The 22,992-nt window shown below is 38.4% G+C and overlaps 1 protein-coding gene across 3 annotated transcripts in view; it reads right to left on the bottom strand.

Annotated features, from left to right (window-relative positions):
- Positions 1 to 22,992, bottom strand: part of LOC129725070 (ecdysone-inducible protein E75) — a 184,246-nt gene that overhangs the window by 88,068 nt on the left and 73,186 nt on the right. Inside the window, exon 1 of one of the 3 annotated variants that reach the window (XM_055680475.1) lies at positions 4,538 to 5,495. The exons of the other annotated variants lie outside the window; for them this stretch is intronic. Coding sequence (XP_055536450.1) covers positions 4,538 to 5,132 — 595 coding nt within the window. The 5' untranslated portion in view covers positions 5,133 to 5,495. Of the gene's footprint in view, positions 1 to 4,537; positions 5,496 to 22,992 lie in introns of those variants that run through there. 3 annotated transcript variants of the gene reach the window in all.

The raw sequence follows: 22,992 nt of genomic DNA, 5'->3' as shown, positions 1-22,992 counted from the left end.
CAAGGTACAAGTTCCAGGTTCAAAATTAACATAAAAATTCAACAACAAAAGATCAATAAGTCGCAAAACAATGCAAAAAAATGGGAGAAATTGGTGATTCAAGTAAAATAGGAAATATGGGAAAATTGAGAAAAAACTAAACGACTGAGGGGAAACAAATTGTATAAAAAGTTTTTGAACCATTGTAAATAATTAGTAGAAAAGAAAACAAAAATTAACATGTTGTATGAAGAAAGTAAGGTTTAAAAGGTTAACAGTTTCGCTTTGTTCGCACCAAATGTAAATACTTTTTTTTTGTATAATAGCACGAGAAGTTTAGAATTCGTTTGCCGATCTACATTTAGTTTTCGATTTTGATTCAAATTAGATGTGGATTGAGTTTAAAATGGATTTGGATTGAATTTAGGTGTGAATTTGGAATCAATTTGGGTTGGATTTAAATTTAATTGAGATTATAGTAGGCTTGTACAGAGTGGATCAATATGGAATTAATTTGTATTCTAATATGATTCAGTATTAGGTTGGCTTTAATTTCAGCTGAATTTAAATCAATTTTGAATTTCATTGGGATTGGAGTCTAAATGCATTTTAACTACATTTGTATTAAATTTTTAATGGATTTTACTAGAATTGAATTAAAATAGGATGTAGCTGAGATTTGGATACTCCAAATTTATTATTAAAATAGGATTTAAATGAAATTTGCATTGGATTTAATTTTCATTAGTCTAGGATTTGGAATGGATGCTTAGGATTGGAGTCTTGTTGAATAGATAATGAATTCGTACTGTATTCGAGATCCATTTCAATTTGATTGAATTTGATGATGAACTTCAGTTAGATTAGATAGACGTTTCCACTCCTGAACCTCATTTAGTCAATAAAAACGAAGAAAATTCAAAACGATTTTTCCTTCAACAAATATATTATTACTGTCGCTCAAGTAAAGGTTATTTTTCCCTTCAAGGCGAATAATCTCCCGGCAACTTTCCCAAGTGGTTTCAATGTCGCAAAACTCCACACAGCTCCAAGTTTCCACCGTTTTCACCGCAAAAGTTCAATGCCCTGCCCCAGCCGTCGTCGTCGTCGTCGTCACCGTTGTTGTTGTTGTTCACTTTTCTCGTGATACTCGTGATTGCTTTTCCTTCCTCGATTTTTAGTCACAAAAATGTAGGACTCCCCGAACCATGAAGCCCTCCTAACGAGTGTTTGATTATGTTTCGGCTCTTTTCTTCTCCCTCCTACGGTTTTTACGGTACGCGCGACCCTTTTACGAATTGTTGTTGTTTGTCGATGCCATTTTTCTGCAGAGTTGCAGCATTTCGTCGCTGCTGAAGTCAAGGAGTAGTAGGCGTTTGGTGGCTTCTACAGAATAGAGAGGGTGATTTTCCTTCCCTCTCATGAGTCATCCCACAAAGTTACAGAAGACTGATTTCAGGTTTTAGTCCTGCTTTATAGCCGATTAGACGAGAGATGCTCGTATGATGGGAAAGAGGGAGACGCAGCAGCAAGGGAATGGAAACCGAAAGTGAGAGTGATGTCGAACCAACAATGAACAGTTGAGTATCACAGTGCAGGTCATTGACTTGCAGCATTTCTACCACCAGACAGAGACAGAGGAAAATTCGAAGCATAGCTAAACGGTCACCATCAGCGAGTGAGCGAACGAGCAAAGCCGGAGTAAAACGAGGGAGGAAAAAGAGGAGATTAGATGCACCCAAACCGAAGAGCCGGAGAGTCTATTGAACTGCGTTCGGTTGGGTCTGTTTTGTAAGGTGATGTAAAAACAGCCCGCGATCACAGCAGCAGGCCCCGACTCCGTGGCTGGCGGGCGGGAAACCGGAGTTTTGGCGGAGCGGGGGTTTCGCCTTTGTGAAAGTTTACCACCGAAAGAAGTGTGGCTGCCTATTGCGATGCTCATTTATTGTGGCGCAGAGTTTATTGGCCCCGGTCTAAGGTACTCTACCTTGCATTATTATTTGTACGAGACACAGACTGAGTACGGCCGTCGTGTGCGTGTGAAATGGATCCACTTTCACCTAGTTTTGAACGGTGTGGCATTTGCTGGAAAGGTCACCGAACTTAAGGGGCGAAATTGCCAAATTTTGTTAATTTTTTTTTTGCTGGATTTGTAACAATGAAGAAAAACTACCAGGGAAGCAAGCTTTCACCGATAGGCGATTTGTTGACAGCGGATGCCGTCTGGTGGAGAGCCGCAATTGAAATCAGATATTGAAAAGCGAAAGTCACTTTTATTGACGGCGTTTGTTTTTATCCGTAATGAAAAATGTTTATCGGATGACCGGTTGAAGTGGAGTAATTGGCTTTACAATAAAAGTTGAATCTAATTGATTGTCATTTTTTTGTTCAAGAAAGGGAAAGGCTACTGCAATTGTTTTTTAATTATCAAGACATTTTTGATGAGTTATTTGCACCCGATAACACAAACTTGCTTTATCAATCAAACCGACCATGAACTTGTTTATAATAAAAAACAGGTACGAGTGACTTTGAGATTCGCGACTGCAATTCATACTTCCGCAAAAAAGATAAGCGAAAAAACCTTCAACTGAAATTAATAATCCGGCAGCCGAAATGGCGATGTCATTAGCAGCTTCGACAAATGGCTAACCTTGGTGGCAGCAATCTGCCAATAACACCGAATTTTATCAGCTCACACACATGGAGAACGAACTCCCCAAGGTTCGTGTTCAAGCTGTCCAAGCTTATCTAACAGTGTCATGTTTTAGCGAATCCTTGAAAGTGGGAACCTTCAACGAGTTCGAATCCCCCGAAAAAAGTTGAACACAATTTCGGAGGAAAAGCCAACACTTGTTATCATTTCCTCCCTCTGCTTATTATGTGTCATACCCGTCAATGAACCGTTGCTCTCGCTTACGACGCTGTGCATGTGTGCGTCGTGTGACCAAAAATAATAATTGGATTCGGTCGGTTTAATGTGAGCAGCTGTGCTGCAAATCAGGAAGAATGTCCCGAGAGGTGAATGTCTCGTGAATGCCAAGGCGCGCACCGTTTTTCTGTTGTTGCACTGTGATATGAGACGGGGGAATACAATCGTAAAGAGATCATCAAACCATCGGCGTGTGAGAGCGCTCGCGAGCAGACCCCAGCGTTCAACAGCCGCGGCAACGTCAACGTCCCGTTTCAAGTTCAGCGCCTGCACTTGAAATCGACCGTTTACTACGGTACGATATGCCACCCCGTCAAAAGAGCGAGAGCCTTATGAGAGAAAAAGTTCACCCGCTCTCAAACTTTCGAGCGCTCTTGTTTTTGCTCTCTTTCTCACGGTTGTTTGCTCACAACTCTCAGAACTACGTTCACTTCCGGATGAACTCGGCTCTATCCCTGAACCCTTATCCATTTTCGGATGAGAGAGAGAGCAATCACGGCCAACTTGATCGGTTCTTGTACTGGCAACGTTCACCGGGGAATGACCAGATACTCTTCACTCACCACAAGCTGAAAGCACATGGTCAATGGCTAAGTGAACCTCCTATGCTGTCCCAGCAGATACGAAGGCCACTGAAAGAGCGAGGCCGTATCTAACGTGTAGTGTACCGGAAAATGCAGCCATTTAGGCGTTTTCGCCACCCATCAGCGGGTTGAAAAACAAACAATGAGAGAAAAAAAACGATATTGCTATGGCAGGCAAAAAGTTTACAGGCCATGCGGCGATGGCGAAATAAGGAAGGGAAAATCAAGGGCAATGAGCAGGCGCCCCCATCTTTGCCTTGCCTTACATATGTGCTCGTGTTTCAATTAGGTCTGTTATGCATGTGTACATGAAGGGAAAAAATTATGCATTCAAGAAGGCAGGGTGTTCTTGGAAGGCAGTCGACGTTATAGGGAAAGACTAATAAAAAAACGACTGTGGGCCAAGTATTGTTTGCTCAGAAGAACTTACTTCATAAGAAAAAAAGCAAGGCCTACGAGGTTACGAAAACGGGGCAACATGAGGAAAAATGACTTGCCACTTCGGGCCGCAGAAGCCTTTTAAACTATCAATTCCATTCTATTTACCCACTGTCTGGGGCCAAACAAACACAAAACCGCAGCCAGTGAGCAGTGAGTGAGTCGTCGCCTGCTTTGACTACTGCTGCTGGGGTTCATTCCATGTACCACACCGGTGTGTCTAGATCGCGCCTTGGCTCCTCCGAGCTGGATGGATGAAATTGGAAGAGAAAGGTCAACGACTCACGGCTACGAGGGCATTGGCTTAGCTGGTTCACTCGCGAATGAATGGAAGGGCAATGCACTGGTGACCGTGTAGAGTGGCTCTTGCTGCTGCTGCTGCTGCTGCTGAATGCCTGAATCTGCATGGCAGAGTTTTTTCTTCCATTGTCGAGGGTTTCGCAGGGTGAAAATTGTCTGTACATTTTATCTTGGTTATTTTGTTGGGCTCTAGCTCAGATGGGAGCAAATTTAAAAACAAGCGCATCTTCATCAGATCAATTGACATTCGGCGAAAAGCGAAAGTGTTAACTTTCTAGTTGGGTTGGGTTTATCCCTTATTTACCTATGTTAAGTTCCGGTTCTCCCTTGGAGCTGCTAGCAACACTGTTATCCATTATGACTGGAGGTTTGTCCGGGTGATTACCCAGTGGTCCTGGATGATGAATAGGAGAGGAAACAGGAGACACTGCCGGAAGCATATGGTGATGTGCCTGCTGAGACTGTTGTGGAACCGAGGACGATGCCGGATGCGAATACCGAGCACAGTCCTCGTTTTTCTGAACCAACAAAATTGGTCCTTTTGAAAACTGAAGATGGTGTGCAAGCTGCTGCTGCTGTTGTTGATGATGATGGGACTGCAGATAGTCCCCAGCTAGCGACTGCTTCGGCAAGGAGGAGTTTTCCAGCATTGCACTTTTCATTGCACTGTTAATCATTTTAGGATGGTTGCTGTAGGTTGATTGCACTGCAATAAATTCCTTTGGCGGACGGATCTCCTCGATCCGACCGACGGTGGTGCTGTTCGGGATGCACGGTTCCCCAGACCCCGGACGGTAACTAATCACCGGCGTCTGCGACTGTGAACACTTCGGTACCTGCACGACACTCATCGTATTCTCCTTAATTACCGAGCCCGGGTACGTTACGTCTGACAACATATTCTATCAGATTTTTTATTCACAAACTTTCATATCACAAGTATATTTTTCTTTTTATAAACACGTCACAAAAATAGCAAACAAATCCACAATCAATTTTTCTTCTCCAACGTGAACCGAAAAACGATTAATCCACGATATCGCCTGAACGTTGCGGTAAATCGTCCTAGGGACAATTAAATCAACACTAAAAACCTATTGAAACAAACAAAACCAATTCCCTCTTCAACTGGACGATCTGTGCACAATAGCCACCAGGTAGTAGCGAACACTCGCGCGCGCCATCGAAGCAACCCGCGAAACAGAGCGCGAACCCAAAAACATCGACCGCCGATATTCGAGCGATATCGTCAAATAAAAGCTCGTACCGAAATGCGGACCCACCGCGGCTCAAGGAATCGCGCGCACCACCAACCAAGCAAGCCAAACCAAAAACGTGAGAGAGTAGCCCGTCGTCGTCGTGAGAGACGATAGCAGCGGAGACGCGAGTAGCGAGCGGTGCGCTTAGCCCAAGACTAACGAAAGGAAAATTTGTACTCTGCTGGTCGAGCCTACTACGGTCGCGATGTAATGTAAAATATCAACACCACACCGCGCGCACACCAGAAGTTGAAGGTCATGTGGAGGGGGATGTGTGTTGAATGAACGCGGCGGCGGAAAGAGTGTGTAAATAAACACCCGAAACGGCTCTCTCTTGCTCGCGAGAAAATTCCATCTCCCACCGGGGTGGTTGACAAGGAAAACTTCACGTAGTTCACTGCGCTCGAGCACTCGTAAAAAGCGAGAGAATTTCGTTTTCATTTATATTTTTTGCTCTCGTACATTTATGCTTTCCGCGATGGTTATGATGAGGGCTTCCCCCAAGTAAAGAACAGAATAAAACCCAACATAGAATGATCATTCCTTCTACGCTCTCGAAGCATAGAATCTCTTCCTCTCAAATGAGCGAAAACGATCGTTCTGTTTGATTCGTTCTTTTTTGTGGTTGTTCATGCTGCCTCGCATACATACGGAGAGAGCGGTGTCAACAGCACCGTGCTAAGCAGCATGGACCAAACATAGAACATGGTAAGTTTGCATAAAAACAACATTCTCGGGCAGCAACTTCATTCGTTCTAACCACGACTGTGCGGTTGTGGGTTGCGACGGACGGCGGAAGACCGAAGGCCAAATGAGGAAGGGAAAGGAGCTTGTTTCGCACAAATGGCATTGGTGTTGGATGTGGGGTTCAAAGACTTTGGATCGACCGACAATAGAGAAGCGCGTGAGTCCTCGTGGCATCGTTCTAGTCTTCGTGTCTTCGTCTTCTACTGACTTCGTCAGAAAATAGACTCAGTAGGCTAGCCACAGCAATAAGTATAGTGGATAGAACCTGGTTGCTGCGTTTGTGGTTGCGTCACCGTTCTCCGGCTTTGGCGAGGGGGTTAATGATCGGCAACAAGTTTAAAACGCGTGCAAGAGTGGCGAATCCTTGCCGCACTAGAACTAGAAACGCTGTGAACTAAACGCACGAGCAGTATGATTTGAAAAGGAGATCAAGTTTCAGTTGGTTGAAAGCCTATTTTCTACGATATATGCTAACAACACGACCAAAACTATGTTTATAGGAATTGTTGATAGTTTTCTTTTTTTTTCCAAGATGACTTTAAGGTAGAAAAAAATTAGTTTTATCATAACTTTCTTTTCGTGTACTCAAAATTTGTCTTTCTCTTATTTGATAGTTAGTAGCTGGATTTTCATCTCAATAATGTCAATTGGACAGATACCCTCACTAAAACGCAGAGAATCCTGAGTAAGAATCCCCAGGATACCTTTAACTCGGTGACGGAATCGTGAAAGGAATCTCAAACACGATCCGGAGGATTCCCACTCAGGATTCTTATTCGAGAATCCTTGAGCCATATACAGGGCATTCCTGAGAGTTCTTTTTTCAGGAATCCTTTTCAAAGACGCTCACGAATCCAATGTGAGGAATCCTAGAGAATCTATACAAATCGTATGTGTTCGTCCGGGTAAATAACATGGCGACCATGCAAAACCTGAGATCAATGCTTTAGAGGGAATCTATGAACAGGATTTTTATTTATTTATTTTATCATGAATATTTTTTTAATGAAGTTTGAGATTTTCCTAAAATTTAGTCACAGTTTTCTTATCTCGTCTCTATGGTTTTTTGGCTCATCCGCTGCTGCTTTGGGGATCTGCTGAAAATTTTTGTTGTTGTATACGATTTGATATCAAAGAAAAGCCCTTTAGATGTTTTATAAAATGCTAACTTCGGGTTTTGGACTGTTTTCTGTAGAAAAAATAGCACCCCGAAAATCGCCAAGTATTTTCCAAAAAAACATTTTTTTTTCATCATGTAAATCTATTTGTCACTTTTGTCACCTCACCCTTCAGTTAGTATTCAACTATAGTGATAAGCTAAATTTTTAGTAAATCTGTCTGGTCCAACCCAAGTTCTTGCAATTTTGGAGATTTTGACGAAATTTTTCGAAAAAAAAATCTTCAAAGGAAGTTTTACCCCAAACGGTGTATCCTTTGGTAAAATAGGTATATACTGGTAATAGCAGGAAAAATGGTGATTTTGACGGTTTTTAAAAAAAAACATTCCAGGGACGTTTTACCCTATTTGGCACACTTGACTTACACATGACATTAAAACTTTTGATTTGCTCTACACAACACTATATTCAGGTATTTTTTCTAGCGATGTTGAGAAGAGTAGGATGGCCCTGTAAATTGACAATTTTTGAAAGAAAAATGCATTTTTTTTCGTCATGTTACCTTTTTATCATATATTGTGACCATGCGTTTTGAAGTACTCTTAGTGTAGAATAATACCACAAATTTTTAGAAAAATCTAGCAAGTCTAGCAGGAGTTATTGCACTTTTTTTGGACATCATTTTCAAGGGCCGTTTTACCCCACTTGACCTCAATGAAACATATTGAAATTTTGCAAAACTTCCTACCTCGAATAGACAAACAAACGCTGAAAATTTCAGCCCAATCGGAGAACATCAAAACAACATGCGGTTGCGCCTGTCGCGAACTGGCTCTTAAGAGTAATATTTTAAAAAGGGGTATGTAGTTCGGCATTGAATTTACTCGAGCTTGTAGCATGTTGCTCAGAAACCTATGGTTGTACAGGAGAACTGTCCTAAAATTATTTATAGGGAACGGATGCTGCCTTGTTGAAGAATTATACAATATAAAAAATGTACTAAAATGAAATTTTATATGAACACTAAATTTTAACAAAACAAAAGTGCTGAATTTTTACATTTATTTTTTGAATGAAACCTAAAATTATAAAAAAAACCTTTTGGTAGAAAGTCCAATAAGGAAAAATGATTTTTTTTCTTCATCGACGGTTAAGTTTCAAAGCATTTTTCCAATTCTTCCAACATTCTTAAGTTTAATTTAAAAATATTCAGATAGCCATTTCAAATCAAAAGGTATATAATGAATAACCTCTCAAATGCATAAATTTTAACGTTATTTTGAATTTAAATTTAGAAAATTGAAAAAAAAAACTAAATTGAATTTGAAAAAGGGAAAATTTTCCTTCAATTTTTTTTTTGTTGGAGCTTGAAGTTGTCCCAAAACTCGTGATAAGAAGTCTAAGATGAAGAAATGTAAGACAATTTTTACTTAGAAGTTAAGCTTTAATTTTTTTTTTTCAATTTCAACATTTTTGAGACTTTTGAACACTGGTCAACACTGATGTAGCACTTAAGCTCGAACTGTACCACAATAGATGAAAAAAATGGTCGCAGTGGATCAGTCTTCTACAAGGGAAATAATGAAACTCGAACTGGAAAAAATTAAAGATTATAGCTTTTTACCCTTTCCTGTGAATTTTGGTGCCCCTATCCACCAACATTTTTTGGCGTTGACTAACGTCTATATCGAAGTTAGGCCCCTGAATTTGAAAATCTAGTAATTCAACCAGGGAAAATCAGGGAAAAGTGGTCAGGTTTTGAGCGCTTATTTTGCAGTCATCTAAAATCAGGTTTTCGAGGTTTTGGCATCAATCGATCAGAAATTCTTTTACGGTTAAATTCATGTAACAAAAACGAACTATTTTTTGAGATACACTATTGAAAAATTGGTAATCAATATCGATTGTCTAAATCACACCGCGAAGCCAATCACTACCTCTCTTCCCAAGCACAGTCGACACTAACGGATACAATCAATCTGACTTTGTTGTTATTGTTGTTGTCACTTTCTGTTTCCGATGTTTATGCTGCTGCTAGCGGAAAAAACCTTGCAAATATGCATCTTTTTGTTGGTGTTTATTTTACGACAGCGGCCGGCGGCCCATCATTTTAATTCCAAAACCGCACCAGTGACATGCGGACGCTAAGTGATAGCAGCTGAAAGGAGGAAAGACAAAAGAGTACCTGTCATCTCGTGCCGGTTTCACCCGTAATGCTGGTGGCTTTTAGTAGTAAATGGCTACTGCAAAACACTTAAATGGCTAGAATAATGGACGGACTAACCAGGAAACTATAATCGGCAACTGGCACCTTTTGGTGCCTCGAAATTTTGGTACAGAAGCGGCTAATTGAATTTTCTGTTTTACCAAATGCTGCTGCTGGCGGATAAAACCTTGCAAAAATGCATGTTTGTGTTGGTGTTAATATTACGACAGCGGCCGGCGCAGCTTTCAAGAAACATTTGTCTCTACCATTTCATCATCTATGTAGCCCCTCCTTCTTTTTAATTATCTGACGAAGCCTTGGTATAAAACGTATCGTTCGAACATTTCACCCCATCAGTTTCATTACTAGACAGTACCGGTTACATACGGACGCTATCTTGAAAGAATTCTGGACGGACTAACCAAAAACAAGGGTATATTCGGCAACTGGCCCCTTTTGGTGCCTCGAAATTGTGTAATACAGTGGTTTTCAACCTTCTTCAGTTCATGCACCCCCTTTTGATAATTTTTACAAGCTTTTTCCCCCCTATGGGCACCATGAAAGAAAAGCTGTAGTAATTAAAAAATATAAGGCTTTTTAAACTTTAATTTTGACCAGGTTTCAAGCAGGAGCAGGAGAACACCAATGCACGGGCATACAATTCAGCATCCCTGTGAAGGTGTGTGTGACGATTTATCGTTAACAAGCACATTTGATAAAAAAAATGAAAAAAATGTCGCACCACCGTCAATCACAAAAGCCCATTACATGTGAAATTTTTCCACTCGCAATTCTCCCTCCCCCCCCTGCAACGGTTAAATTCCCCCCCGGTTGAAAACCGCTGGTGTAATAGAAGCGGCTAATTGATTTTTCTGTTATACAAAATGCTGCTGCTGGCGGATAAAACCTTGCAAATATGCGTCTTTTTGTTGGTGTTAATTTTACGACAGCGCCCGGCGCCCCATCATTTTGATATTCCAAAACCGCACCAGTGACATGTGGACGCTAGGTGTTAGCAGCTGAAAGGAGGAAAGACAAAAGAGTACCGGTCATCTCGTGCCGGTTTCACCCGTTATGCTGGTGGCTATTAGTAATAAATGGCACTGCAAAATACTAAAATGGCTGGAACTCTGGACGGACTACCAGTAAACGAGAATAATCGGCAACTGGTACCTTTTGGTGCCTCGAAATTTTGTTACAGAAGCGGCTAATTGAATTTTCTGTTTTACCAAATGCTGTTGCTAGCGGAAAAAACCTTGCAAAAATGCATGTTTGTGTTGGTGTTAATTTTACGACAGCGGCCGGCGCAGCTTTCAAGAAACATTTGTCTCTACCATTTCATCATCTATGTAGCCCCTCCTTCTTTCTGATTATCTGACGAAGCTTTGGTATAAAACGTATCGTTCGAACATTTCACCCCATCAGTTTCATTACCAAACCGTACCGGCTACATACGGACGCTATCTTGAAAGAATTCTGGACGGACTAACCAGAAAACAAGGATATATTCGGCAACTGGCACCTTTTGGTGCCTCGAAATTGTGTAATAGAAACGGCTAATTGAATTTTCTGTTTTACAAAATGCTGCTGCTGGCGGATAAAACCTTGCAAATATGCGTCTTTTTGTTGATGTTAATTTTACGACAGCGGTCGGCGCCCCTCATTTTGATTCCAAAACCGCACCAGGTTTCATCCATATATGTCATTTATATTATTTATTAATTATTGTTCAAAGCGCTCTAATGTCAGCAAATAAGAAAGCACTGTTAGATGAATAATATAGAGTCCTACGTCATGCGGTCGGGTCTTTAATACCATTCTCCTACTATTTTTAATACATGAAGTTATATGCTAAGCTGGAGCTAACCTAGCATGAGCTTTATCTATTTAATGTCAAACAATTTTAAAATTTAAAATTTTTGCTTGAATCGTTTTGGTCTCCAATTTCAGATAGTTTCGTTGAGTTTGCTTTTTGCTTAGATAGGAAAATTGTACCCAATTCGCTAAATTAAATGATTGTCTTGGTAACTGAACAAAGGTTTGATTCGAATATGTATGAAATGACAGCGATTAAATAAGAGAGATCCATTCTTCTAGTATGTATTATTATTTAAAACGTTTTAACGTCTCAGCATTCAGAAATGCACTGTTAGATAAAATTGCAACAAATACTGGAGTTGAAATTCCCTCTACTATTTGTTTTAATGGAATATAAGAATACGGTAGTCAACGTCATGCGGTCGTGTCTTGAATACCACCCTTCTACTATTTTTCAGAGACCTAAATGAGTTTTCTCGTGAATATGACGGCGAGCAATTACTATGCGACACTTAGACGAAGGTTTTTTTTCGCTTTTGTTGACCAGTGTAATCAACTTCTAATGATGCAATATGTTTTTAAGGGTAATTTCTAATCATAAAGTTCTTGGCGACTAAGTTTCTAAATGCACCCGTTTTTAAGATATTTCCGATTTAAAATAAAATGCATTTATCATTCAATCTCTCAACTGTCATAAAGTGAACTGTGTTATATTGATCGCATATTTCAATGAGCTTATGTTTGTTGCTGAAGAACCACAAAAAAAGAAGAAAAAGTAAAGTTTTTCAAACTTAATTATGAAACATCTCAAAAACGAATGCCGTAAGAATGCTAGTCGCCATGGGATTTATTATTTGAAATTTTTATTAAAATCTAATTGCATCTTTAAAATTTCGAAAATTGTGTAAAACTTGATTTTTACGTAAAAGTTCGTAAAAATTTGTCTCATATATTTACATCTTAAACATTTTAACAAACCTAGTCGACGAAGAATAACGTATTCAGCTATCGAAAAACCAACAATGACGAGAACATCAAAAATGGTAAAAACTAAAATCCTGAAGCTGATATCTATTTATAAAGATTATATTACAAGTGATGGTAACGCGATAAATACGATGATCTAAAGGCTATCTTTATAAAAGAATAAAAAATGTTGAACTTGAAAAAAAGATCCAAGAAAAAATTCAATTTTCATTTTTCAACGAAAATTTTATTTTAACTTCGTCTCTTTAAAAAAAATTAAAATGAAAACTTTGTAAATTTACGTGAAACGGGCCGGAATCCAAGCATGGGAGGACCGATGGCTTCCTCCTGCATACTACCACATTTCGGGAATGCCTCATAGAATATCCTTAATTTTTCAACTAACCTGCGGTTATTTATTGTGAAACTGTCAAACCAGCATCAGAGCACCTAATTTAATCAGTTTGCGTATTTGGTTTCACCGTGAAACCTTTAAAACGTTTCAATCTTGCTATTTTTCACATCACTATTTTATCTCTTTCGGTGTTGTTTATATTTTTGCGTACACTAGAACATTTTCCACAAACATCGGTACGTGAGAGTCGTGTAACCATTCAAGCTAAGTATACTTTACTCTTTAAACCAATAAACTGCACGATCGTAACTAATTTCGGTCGAAATGGGCGTATAGCGTCTCTTGAAATTCCGGTTTTTGCTTTTTTCTAGTTTGAAGTCAAATGCGTGTGTCAAATTTTGCGCCCGTGTTGTCAGCACTGCCAACAGCAGACTGCGCTGTTATGATTCTATTGCATTTTATGGCATCAAAAATATTAAAAATTAGGTAACCATGTACTGTTAACAATGATAAAATAATGCTTGGATTCCGTCTCGTTTCACTTCAAAATTTAGTATTTATTCAGAATTTTTCGCATCCAAAATTTTTTTTTTTCAAAATGTATTATTTTTCTACAAGCCAGCATCCATTCCCTACAATTCATTCTCCGAAAATTTATCCGAGAAAAATTCTCAGTCAGTGACTGAGTCAAAGATTTTCAAATCAAATAAAAAATGGTCGATATTTGACGACACATCATTTGGCGGGGTTTGCTCAGCTGGATTTTCCCCGCGCTAATGGTAATTAATGAGATAAACTATATGGCGACCGTGAAAGAACTGAGAACAACAGTTGAAAGGGAAATGGTTTTGACAAATTTTCCGAAAAAAAGTATTTATATTTTATCCCACTGTTCATAATAATGAACGTGAAATAAAAATGGAACTGTAGAACTTCGACCCAAAATTGACAAACCCGCTGAGATTTAAAAAAATTCATAATTTGTCATTTGAATTTTACTTGCTTTTGTAGTAAACCACAGTTTTGTTTGAAAATTATGTGCAATATCATTTAAATTTGCGTGGAATAATATGGAATTCTTCATTCGGTGGTCGGCGGTGGTCTATTTTTGAAACAACTTTATACTAGATTTACACCAGCGAAACCTGGATAGAACCAGTTAATATAGGCCAACTTTTCGTTCTCCGCACCGGTGTTGTATATCTTGTTGTTTCAAACCGCTGACTTCTGTCACACTGTCCACAATTAAATACCCCATGATATCAGTTTATGAGACCTGTTATGATAAAAAGCACTCAAACGAAAATTCGATAATTTTTACGCATATTAAACGATTACTTTTGCAAGACACTTTATATCCACAAGACTTTATGGGTTTGACGGTTTGACCTGAGCGTCAGTGACATTTCTCAGGATGGATTGGTATGATCAAAAAATTCTTGCTACAAGTAGGGCTTCAGAGGATAGCGAAAAATATTTGATCGCGTAGATGTTCATTTTCCATTTTCGTCTCCCCAAGTTGAAAGAATCTTCCAGAATTTCCCCTTTTGCTGGGTTTCCTTGAAGCCAAAAACGACAAATCTGGTCATTTTCTTCTTCAGAAAAGCCACAAAAATGAATTGTGAATTGTCATAAAAAATCTTTGTTTTGTATATTCCCCAACACTCGCAAAATGCTTGTATGGAAATAGCTAAAAATGAGGTATTCAATTAAAATATTACATTTTACCCACCTATTGGTAGCGTACAAAGGGTTTTAGAACGATCTATTTCTTGTTCCAAAAAGTGACAAAAATAGACCAAAACGTATACCAGTTTCAAATTTAGATCTGGTATAAAACAAAATTTACACCACCGGTGCAGCAGTGAGTTTGAGTTTGTTCCAAAAAAAAAAAATAGAACAAAACAACGATTTGGACCACCACTGAAGATGCCCTAAGCGATGGAGGCAACTCTTCATAATCGAGTCGACATAAATTTTCCAGACATTGCCCTAAACTAGTTATTAGTAGTATTTTAATTTTGTAATTATTTCCCCTCAAGACAAAAAATATAAATTGTACCTCAATTTAGATGCATTATGTCATGATTGATTTTTTTTTTTCAATAATTTTCAAATCGATTTGGTTTTAACATTCAAATACTTTCTCCCAATAATAGCCGGCCTGTGGGGTCACAAGCCCACTTGATTTCGGTTAAACATTTTTTCGCTTTCATTTGCTTTTCAGTCATTATGTTGAGTAAATCTTTACTGATCACTGTATGTTGTTAGAAAAAAATGTTTTGTTTGTAGACTGAATTTTCTCGTCAACAGTCGAATCAATTTGAATGCCTGTCAGCTGCGTTTTGACCATCATCAATCGTACTGTCATCGACTCACTTCGTATTAAAACATTCAACTCTCTGGCAGCCGATTAGCAGCACTCTTCAATGAACTGTAATAACATTGCGCAGCCTACTGGCTGCTACCGCTATGAAGTGTCAGCAACCCCTAATCCGGGCTCAATTTCTCGAAATGTGAACGCACGCAGATCGGTCACAGGAGACATTGACTTTTCCATACGAATATGTACGTGTAAACGTGGGCAATCTCGCTCTCTCTCTCTCTGTGCTCTTCGCTGCACTCGCCGCTCCTCAACTCCATCAATTGCTGCACTCTACCACTGATCAAGCAAAACTATGGGTCCATGCTTTCGCCCCATCGTTCGTCGATCTGCAGGCTGGTGCTTACTTGTGCATACATTTTAGTCGGCGTACTGATCGCGATTTCGTCACGAGTTCACAGGCGGAGTGCAAAGAGAGGTGTTTTTCGAAATATGCAAACATGAACAGAAACAACATATTCGCAAAAGCAAGACGTCTCATGGAAAACTCTGCCACAGTGTGCAGTGCGCTGCAATGCAGCACGAGAGCCGACTCCGAAGCATCGCAGCAGGCGGGATGCACCGCGAGGAAATATATGTACAAGTGTTATATGCTTCCACATATATGTTGGCAGGGAAATGGTTCATGAACAAAAAGCCGACCGACCGACGTGAAAAGTCGTTGCTTCGGCAAAGGGAAAGGAAAAACAACGAAAAAAAAAAAGCAAAACGAGGCAAACTCGCAAGAGAAGCGCAGCAAAAGTAAATAAACTGTGGTACATTAACCCATCGACCGACCGCACGGACGCGGCGCACAGCTCCTCACAGTTCAGTGCCTAATAGTTATCACATTCCGACTTATTTTACTGAGCAGAGCACGCACACAGACACACGCACATACACACGTACACAGCGCAACCACGCGAGCAAGTGTGATGTCGGATGTGTACGCACAACAAGGGAAAACCACAAACGGTTGGAAAGGCTAATCGTATTGTACTTCATAACAATTGACGTTGACAATTCGACGGATGAGATAAGTAAGTTTTGGCGAAGGTCTTTCCCGCCTGTAATGCTGGTAGTCTCAAACTTCAAACTGGCATTGACTGGTAACTAAGGGATTCCGAGCAAGCTACAACGTTCACTCATAATTCAGTGAAAACTGCAGAACTCTTCTCGCACTCCTCCTTAGAAACTGAATATAATTGTTCTTATCCTAAACCATAAATCTTTTGCATTAGCATAAATCAGGTACTTCATTAAAACCACAACATATATAACGTTTTTGGAAACCAAAAATGCCATCCGTCTCTAGTTCAGGCCAGTTGGCAAAAGGTGTAGAATTGAAAAAGAGAACCAAATACTGATGAAAATTGAAATGGACCTTGCAATAATAGCAATAAAGTGGCAACTGTTCACAGTTAAATTTGAAAGCTTCAGAGTAAAATTTGAAAGAAAAGTCATAGAGAATTAATCTTTTGTAGGAAGATGCTCTGACATATGAAGAATCATAAAGCAAAAAAAAACTAAAGTTTTTAAAGTCTTTGAGAAAGTTATCTTTACCAGGGGCACCAAAGTGCAGAGGAATGGTTAAAAAGCTGTAATAATTCATTTTTTCAGTTTGAGTTTAGAGCAGAACCTGTGTTTACAAGTCTGACAATAATAGAGCAAATATCAAAATTAAATTCGATTTTCTCTAAAACTTTTTTATTCAAATTTTATTGGTCGTTACGGTTTGATTTTCCCATCTGCTTTAATTTCGTTTAGAAATGTTTTCTTACTCTTAACCTTGAGTTTTTTATGTTCGAATGTATGGAAGACTTCATTAAAAATCGATACTTATATACTGCCCAAAACTAAAAAAATACCTCAAAAAGTTCATAGAAGATCCTAATATTCGTCTATACTTTGCAAGTAAGACACATTGAAAAGATTTTCGTGTTTTATTTTTTCAAAGATTTGTTGACTAAAAACTATATGATCTGTGAAATTTTTTATAAGAGAATAGAATTCTTGAGATTTTAATTGATTGTTTAATGTGCTCCGCGCTAAAGTGTGCTATTCGAAAATTGCAACTGTTTACTATATTACTCTTGACTTAATTTGTTTTTTCGCAGAGCAAAGTTTTTTGAAGTAGAATACTTCTCTCAGGAAGTTCGGCTACATGGAGATGTGAAATGAAAATCTAAAACCGAAAAATGTGAAAAATATGTCCAATTTCAAATGCTAATAAATCAGTTAGTATTCGATGGATTTCCTTCGTTCTTGCAGCAATAGATTGGAAAATCTTTTAAGATTCTTCCCAAAAGAAGATAATTGTAGTTTTATTATTCACATTATTGTACTATTGAAAATAGTCAAGCCTTGTCAAAACGAAAAATTCGACCACTGATTGGTCGTTATATGATTGCTTCTCAAGCACGGTCGACAGAATCATATACCTTGCAATTTAACACATGCTATTTGGCCTATATAAGAGCCTGTTTCAGCCGAAACAGCTCATAATAGTTCTAGACAGCGACAACAGCAGTAGTCCTCCCTTAGCAGCAGCACTAGCAGTGCAGTGGATACCAGCGATGGCGGAAAGCGGCCACAGCTGTGGCGTAGCAATGGATAGCGCACTAGTTGCAGCGGATCTCAGCATCGATAGCAGCTGATGCAGTGAGGCACTTTAGTGAAATGCAGTCTCTGTGCGATAATGGGCACTAGTAAATGCATTCAATGAAAAGTTGACTCATTTTGACAACCCCGGAGCCGTCTAGTTTTGAGTGTTAAATCAGCTTTTCACTGTTTATTTTATCACAAGGAATATTGTATTCACACTGACAGTGATAACGCAAAGATGTGATCGGCATCTTATCCGATACTAAAATGAACAACAAATTGTCCTTTTCAGGATGAAATAAAAACTTGATTGAAGAGTTAAAATTTCCTAACGAGTTAATTCATATTTTTAAATTTGTAAAAGTTATAAATTTTACTTTATCTCCATGTCTCAGAACGTACTGAATTATCTTGACTGACACGCTTGAAAAATGACTGACACGCTAGCAGCCGGGTTATCTTTCTTGTAAAAGTATTCTACTTCAACCTTGCGGTCGTGGCTTTGCACACAACCCTCCTGTTTTTTTTTTAATAATATTTGCCCTCCAATTGCGAAAATGACATCAGTTATCTTTTGCTAAATCTAGTTTCTAATTGAAAATGGCAAAAAATAGAACAGGCAGGTATGAAAACACGTGCATTCTTAAAAGTCTTGCAAAAATCCGCGTTTTTAATTCAATGCCATAATTCTTGAAGAAAAATAACAGAGACTATGAGATGTGAGTATTTAAAGATTGAATAAAATTTTCACAGCCATATCACACAGAATTAACGTTGTGACGATTTCGTTGAAATTTACACGTGGATAAAAAAATTGTCATTTTAAAATAAAATAATCTCAAATATATCTCCAATTTCTAGAAGACAGAATGACCGGAAAATTGCATGATCAGAATCCAGCCAAAATGCCCGCAAAATGTAAAAAAGCAAAAGGGATTCGACAGAAATTAATTGCAAATTGAAAAGAAATCCGTTTGACGGGGCAGAGGAACGCCTCTGAAATCAAAAAAATAGCTAAAAAGTAAAAGGGTGGTATCCATAACACGACCGCATGACGCATAGTAGACGGAATTGCAACGCTTAAATTTCTAGCAATTTTATCTAACAGTGAATTTCTAAATGCTGAGACGTTAGAGCGATATAAACAATAATTTTTACTAGATTAATGGGTGAAACTGTTTCATATTAGCGCCTCCGCATCAGACATATTCGAATCAGAAAAAAACTTCGTTTGTAGCTTTACTGTCAAGCAAAAATTAAAATACTTTTTCAGCAAACAGCAAACTAAACGAAACTATTTGAAATCGGATACACGAACGATTCAAGGGTGTTTTCACAGAATGGAAATTGTTTGATATTGAACGCATAAAACTCATCCTATATTAGCCTTAGCGCAGCATTAAATTTTACGTATTTAAAAAAACCTAAATTAATCCACCTAGCGGTCAGACCCAGCCTTCCTCATTCAAACTTATTATTTGTAAAAATAGATTTACATGAACGCTTCAATCCAATAAATGTGTATTCACTTTTTGGGTTCTAAAATAATGATGTTGTAAAAGAAGTATAAAATATGAAATTTGACGTAATGTATAGCGAAATAAAAGAAATGACCCTTAATTCCGAACAATTCAATCACGAGCGATACCGGGAACATTCAAATGGTACGATACCACATTTAAATTATATTGTGGCCACATATATGGATCAAAGCAGGTATAGTTTTAAATAGCCTTTGAATTTCTTTCCTTTCCATAACTTTTGAACCACAGATCAAATTGTTATGAAGTTTGTTATTTGTAAGTTTGAGAGATGACTCGTTCGTATGACACTAGTAATGTTCAAATAAGTCGTGTAATCTTTGAGATAATAGAATTTCGTTGTTTTATTAACAATTTAATACATAACAGTTGCTTAGTTCGATTATAATTAAATGAAATGGGAACGTATAGGGCAGCCAAACTTTGAAACCACGTGTTAAATCATATTCATCAGTTAACCCTTAACTAGCCTGTTCATCCTATAATACAAATGATCAAATCGGTTGTGTACTTCCAGTGATACGGAAGTTTCGTGATTTTCACAATTCGGTACATTACAGACGAAGTTACAGTTCGATTACAGTAAAATTCAAAATTGGGTGTTATGAGTCAGCTAGACCTTTCATTTGACACTAATTTCGTGAAAATCGGTTCAGCCATCTCTGAGAAAAGTGAGTGAGTTTATGTATTCTTCGGAATATGTTTCTTTTCATAGCTAGATTTCAAATTTTTAAACATAACAGGCAAAGTAATAGTCCGATTGCAAAAAAATCAATAGGGTCTTATGGGGTAACTAGACCTTTCATATGACACTGATTTTGTGGAAATCGGTCAAGCCATCTCCAAGAAACATTAGTGAAACTAAACAGTCTTCAGAAGACATTTCTTTTCATAACTTTTGAACCACATGTTCAATCTATATAAAATTCAAAAGTTAAGGGTTTTTAAGATAGCCCGTTCATTTGATACCAATTTTCTTAAAATCGGTTTTATGGTTTCTGAGATATTGATGTTTCGTGATTTTTACATTTTTAAACATAACCTCTAAAATAAAAATCCAATTAAAATGAAATTTAATAGGGTCTTATGGGGCAACTAGAACTTTCATTTGCATATAATTTCATTAAAATCGGTCCAGCCAACTCTGAGAAAAGTGAGTGAAAATAAAAATCTGCACATACACACACACATACATACAGAAAATGCTCAGCTCGTCGAACTGAGTCGAGTGATATATGCCATTCGGCCCTTTGGAGCACTTTCATATTTTCGGTTTTGCACGTGATTGCTATACCTTTCTAGGAGAAAGGCAAAAATTTAAAAAAAAAATAATTAGGAGTAAAATATTCGTGCTGAAGAAATAGCGAAATAAAAGAAATGACTTTGAATTTCGTACACTTCAATCACGAGCAATACCGAGAACGTACGAATAGCACAATACCAAATTTAAATTTTGTTGAGGCCATATGTTTTGGTCGAAGCAGTTACAGTTTTAAATAGTCTTTGAATTTCGTTTCTTTTCATAACTTTTGAACCACATATCAAATTGCTATGAAATTTCTTACTTGTGAGTTTGAGAGACAACCCGTTCAAATGACACTAGATATGTTCAAATAAGTCGTGTGATCTTTGGGATAATAGACTTTCGTTGTTTTTATAATTTAATACATAACGGTTGGAATTTTGGGAAAACGAGTGAATTTGAAAAGTCACCGGAACATGTTTCTTTTCACAATTTTTGAACCACGTGTTTAATCACTATAGAATTCATCAATTAACCTTTAACTAGCCCGTTCATTTGATACCAATATTGTTTAAATCGGTTGTGTACTTTCTGAGATAATAAAGTTTTGTGATTTTCATATTCTGATACATTACAGACAAAGTAACAGACCGACTACATTGAAATTCAATAGGGTGTTATGAGGCAGCTAGACCTTTCATTTGTCACTAATTTCGTGGAAATCGGTTCAGCCGTCTCTGAGAAAAGTGAGTGAGTTTAAGTAGTCTTCGGAATATGTTTCTTTTTATAGCTGGATTTCACATTTTTAAACATAACAGGCAAAGTAATAGTGCGATTGCAAAAAAAATCAATAGGGTCTTATGGGGTAATTGGACCCTCCAAATGACACTGTTTTTGTGGAAATCTGTTCAGCCATCTCTGAGAAACATGAGTGAGATTAAACACTCTCCAAAACACGTTTCGTTGAATAACTTCTGAACCACACGTTCAATCTTCATGAAACTCAAAAGTTAAGGGTTTTTCTATGTAGCTCGTTCATTTAAAACCAATTTTGTTAAAATCGGTTCAGTAGTTTCTGAGATAATGATGTTTCGTGGTTTTCACATTTTTAAACATAACCTATAAACTAAAAATCCGATTGCAATGAAATTCAATAGGGTCTTATGGGGCAAGTAGACCTTTCATTTGCAATTAATTTCATGAAGATCGGTCGAGCCATCTCTGAGAAAATCGAGTGAGATTGGGAGAGCGTTACTTACACACACATACAGAAAATGCTCAGCTCGTCAAACTAAATCGATTGATATACGAGATTCGACCCTTTGGAGCACTTTTATACCTTTGGTTTTTCCAGTGATTGCTATACCTTTCTAGGAGAAAGGCAAAAACGATAATTTCAATAACATCAAAAAGCAAAGCAAGAACTCAATTATACGCTAGTTGTTACTATGTTATAATGTATTTCTCAAAACAATGATAAGCTTGTTTGGTTTAGCACGGCATAAACACTCGACCGGTATACTCAAAGCTATTAGCAGTGGCCAAATGGCCGAAAGCAGACGCGACGCGACAGATCTGGACAATGTTACTTATATGACCGGACATGTTCAGCAATGCTGTGCAATCCACCGATTAGTCCGTCTGCTGTGGAAAGCTGCGATCGATTGAGTCGCCTTCTCAGCCTTGCTGCATTAGAAAAAGCTGTAGGTTGGGGTTCGCCACAGAAGGCAGAATCACGAAAGGCAGAAGCACGAAAGGCAGAATCATGAAAGGCATAACTCTATGACCGTACACACAAGGCAGAATATTTCAAAAGGCAGAATTTCGAAGGGCACGAAAGGCAGAATCACTGAGAGCAGAATCTGACTCACTATAGCCAAGTGCGTGATGGAAAATTGGTGCGAATCCTGGTCACGGTATCAAAGCTGCTACTCTACATTTATTATTTGATATTATTTGGTAACCAGACATAATAACTGGTCAGATATGACCAGTTTTGATGGGAGGTGCAGTTCAAGCCTAATTATCAGATCCGAAACGCGCAAACTGGTTTGGCTCAGGTCCTAAAGACTCTCATGGCATCGCGGAGAGTAATCTTTCGATGTTAGGTATAACTTACACTAGACTCAACGGCTTGATGGTTATAATTAACATAAAACAATTCATGCGGCGAAGACGCATAATCGAGGGCAAGGAACCGAGGCGGCACAAAGCCGCCGTGGTTTCCGCGATCCGAGCCGGCCGCCGACCCGCCGTCGGAAGCGGCGGCATCTCGCATACAAACAACTGATCTATTGGTTTTCTAGGATTATTCAGACAGGTTTTCTTTCCCTTAGTTAAGTCCGAACGAGCGGTAGCGAGTAAGGACAGCATACACTTGGACAATAGAGTCGGCCAAAGGCCGCGAGTGTGTGTTGTTTAAAAAAAAATAGACCATTTTTTGATTCTGCCATACGTGCTCTTTGTGATTCTGCCATTCGTTATTCTGCCTTATGAAATATTCTGCCTTTCGTGATTCTGCTTTTCGTGATTCTGCCTTT

The sequence above is a fragment of the Wyeomyia smithii genome, chromosome 2 (genome assembly GCF_029784165.1).
Source record: "Wyeomyia smithii strain HCP4-BCI-WySm-NY-G18 chromosome 2, ASM2978416v1, whole genome shotgun sequence".
Lineage (NCBI taxonomy): Eukaryota > Metazoa > Arthropoda > Insecta > Diptera > Culicidae > Wyeomyia > Wyeomyia smithii.
The sequence above is the reverse complement of the archived record's forward strand: the minus strand, read 5'-3'. Positions and strand labels throughout refer to the sequence as shown.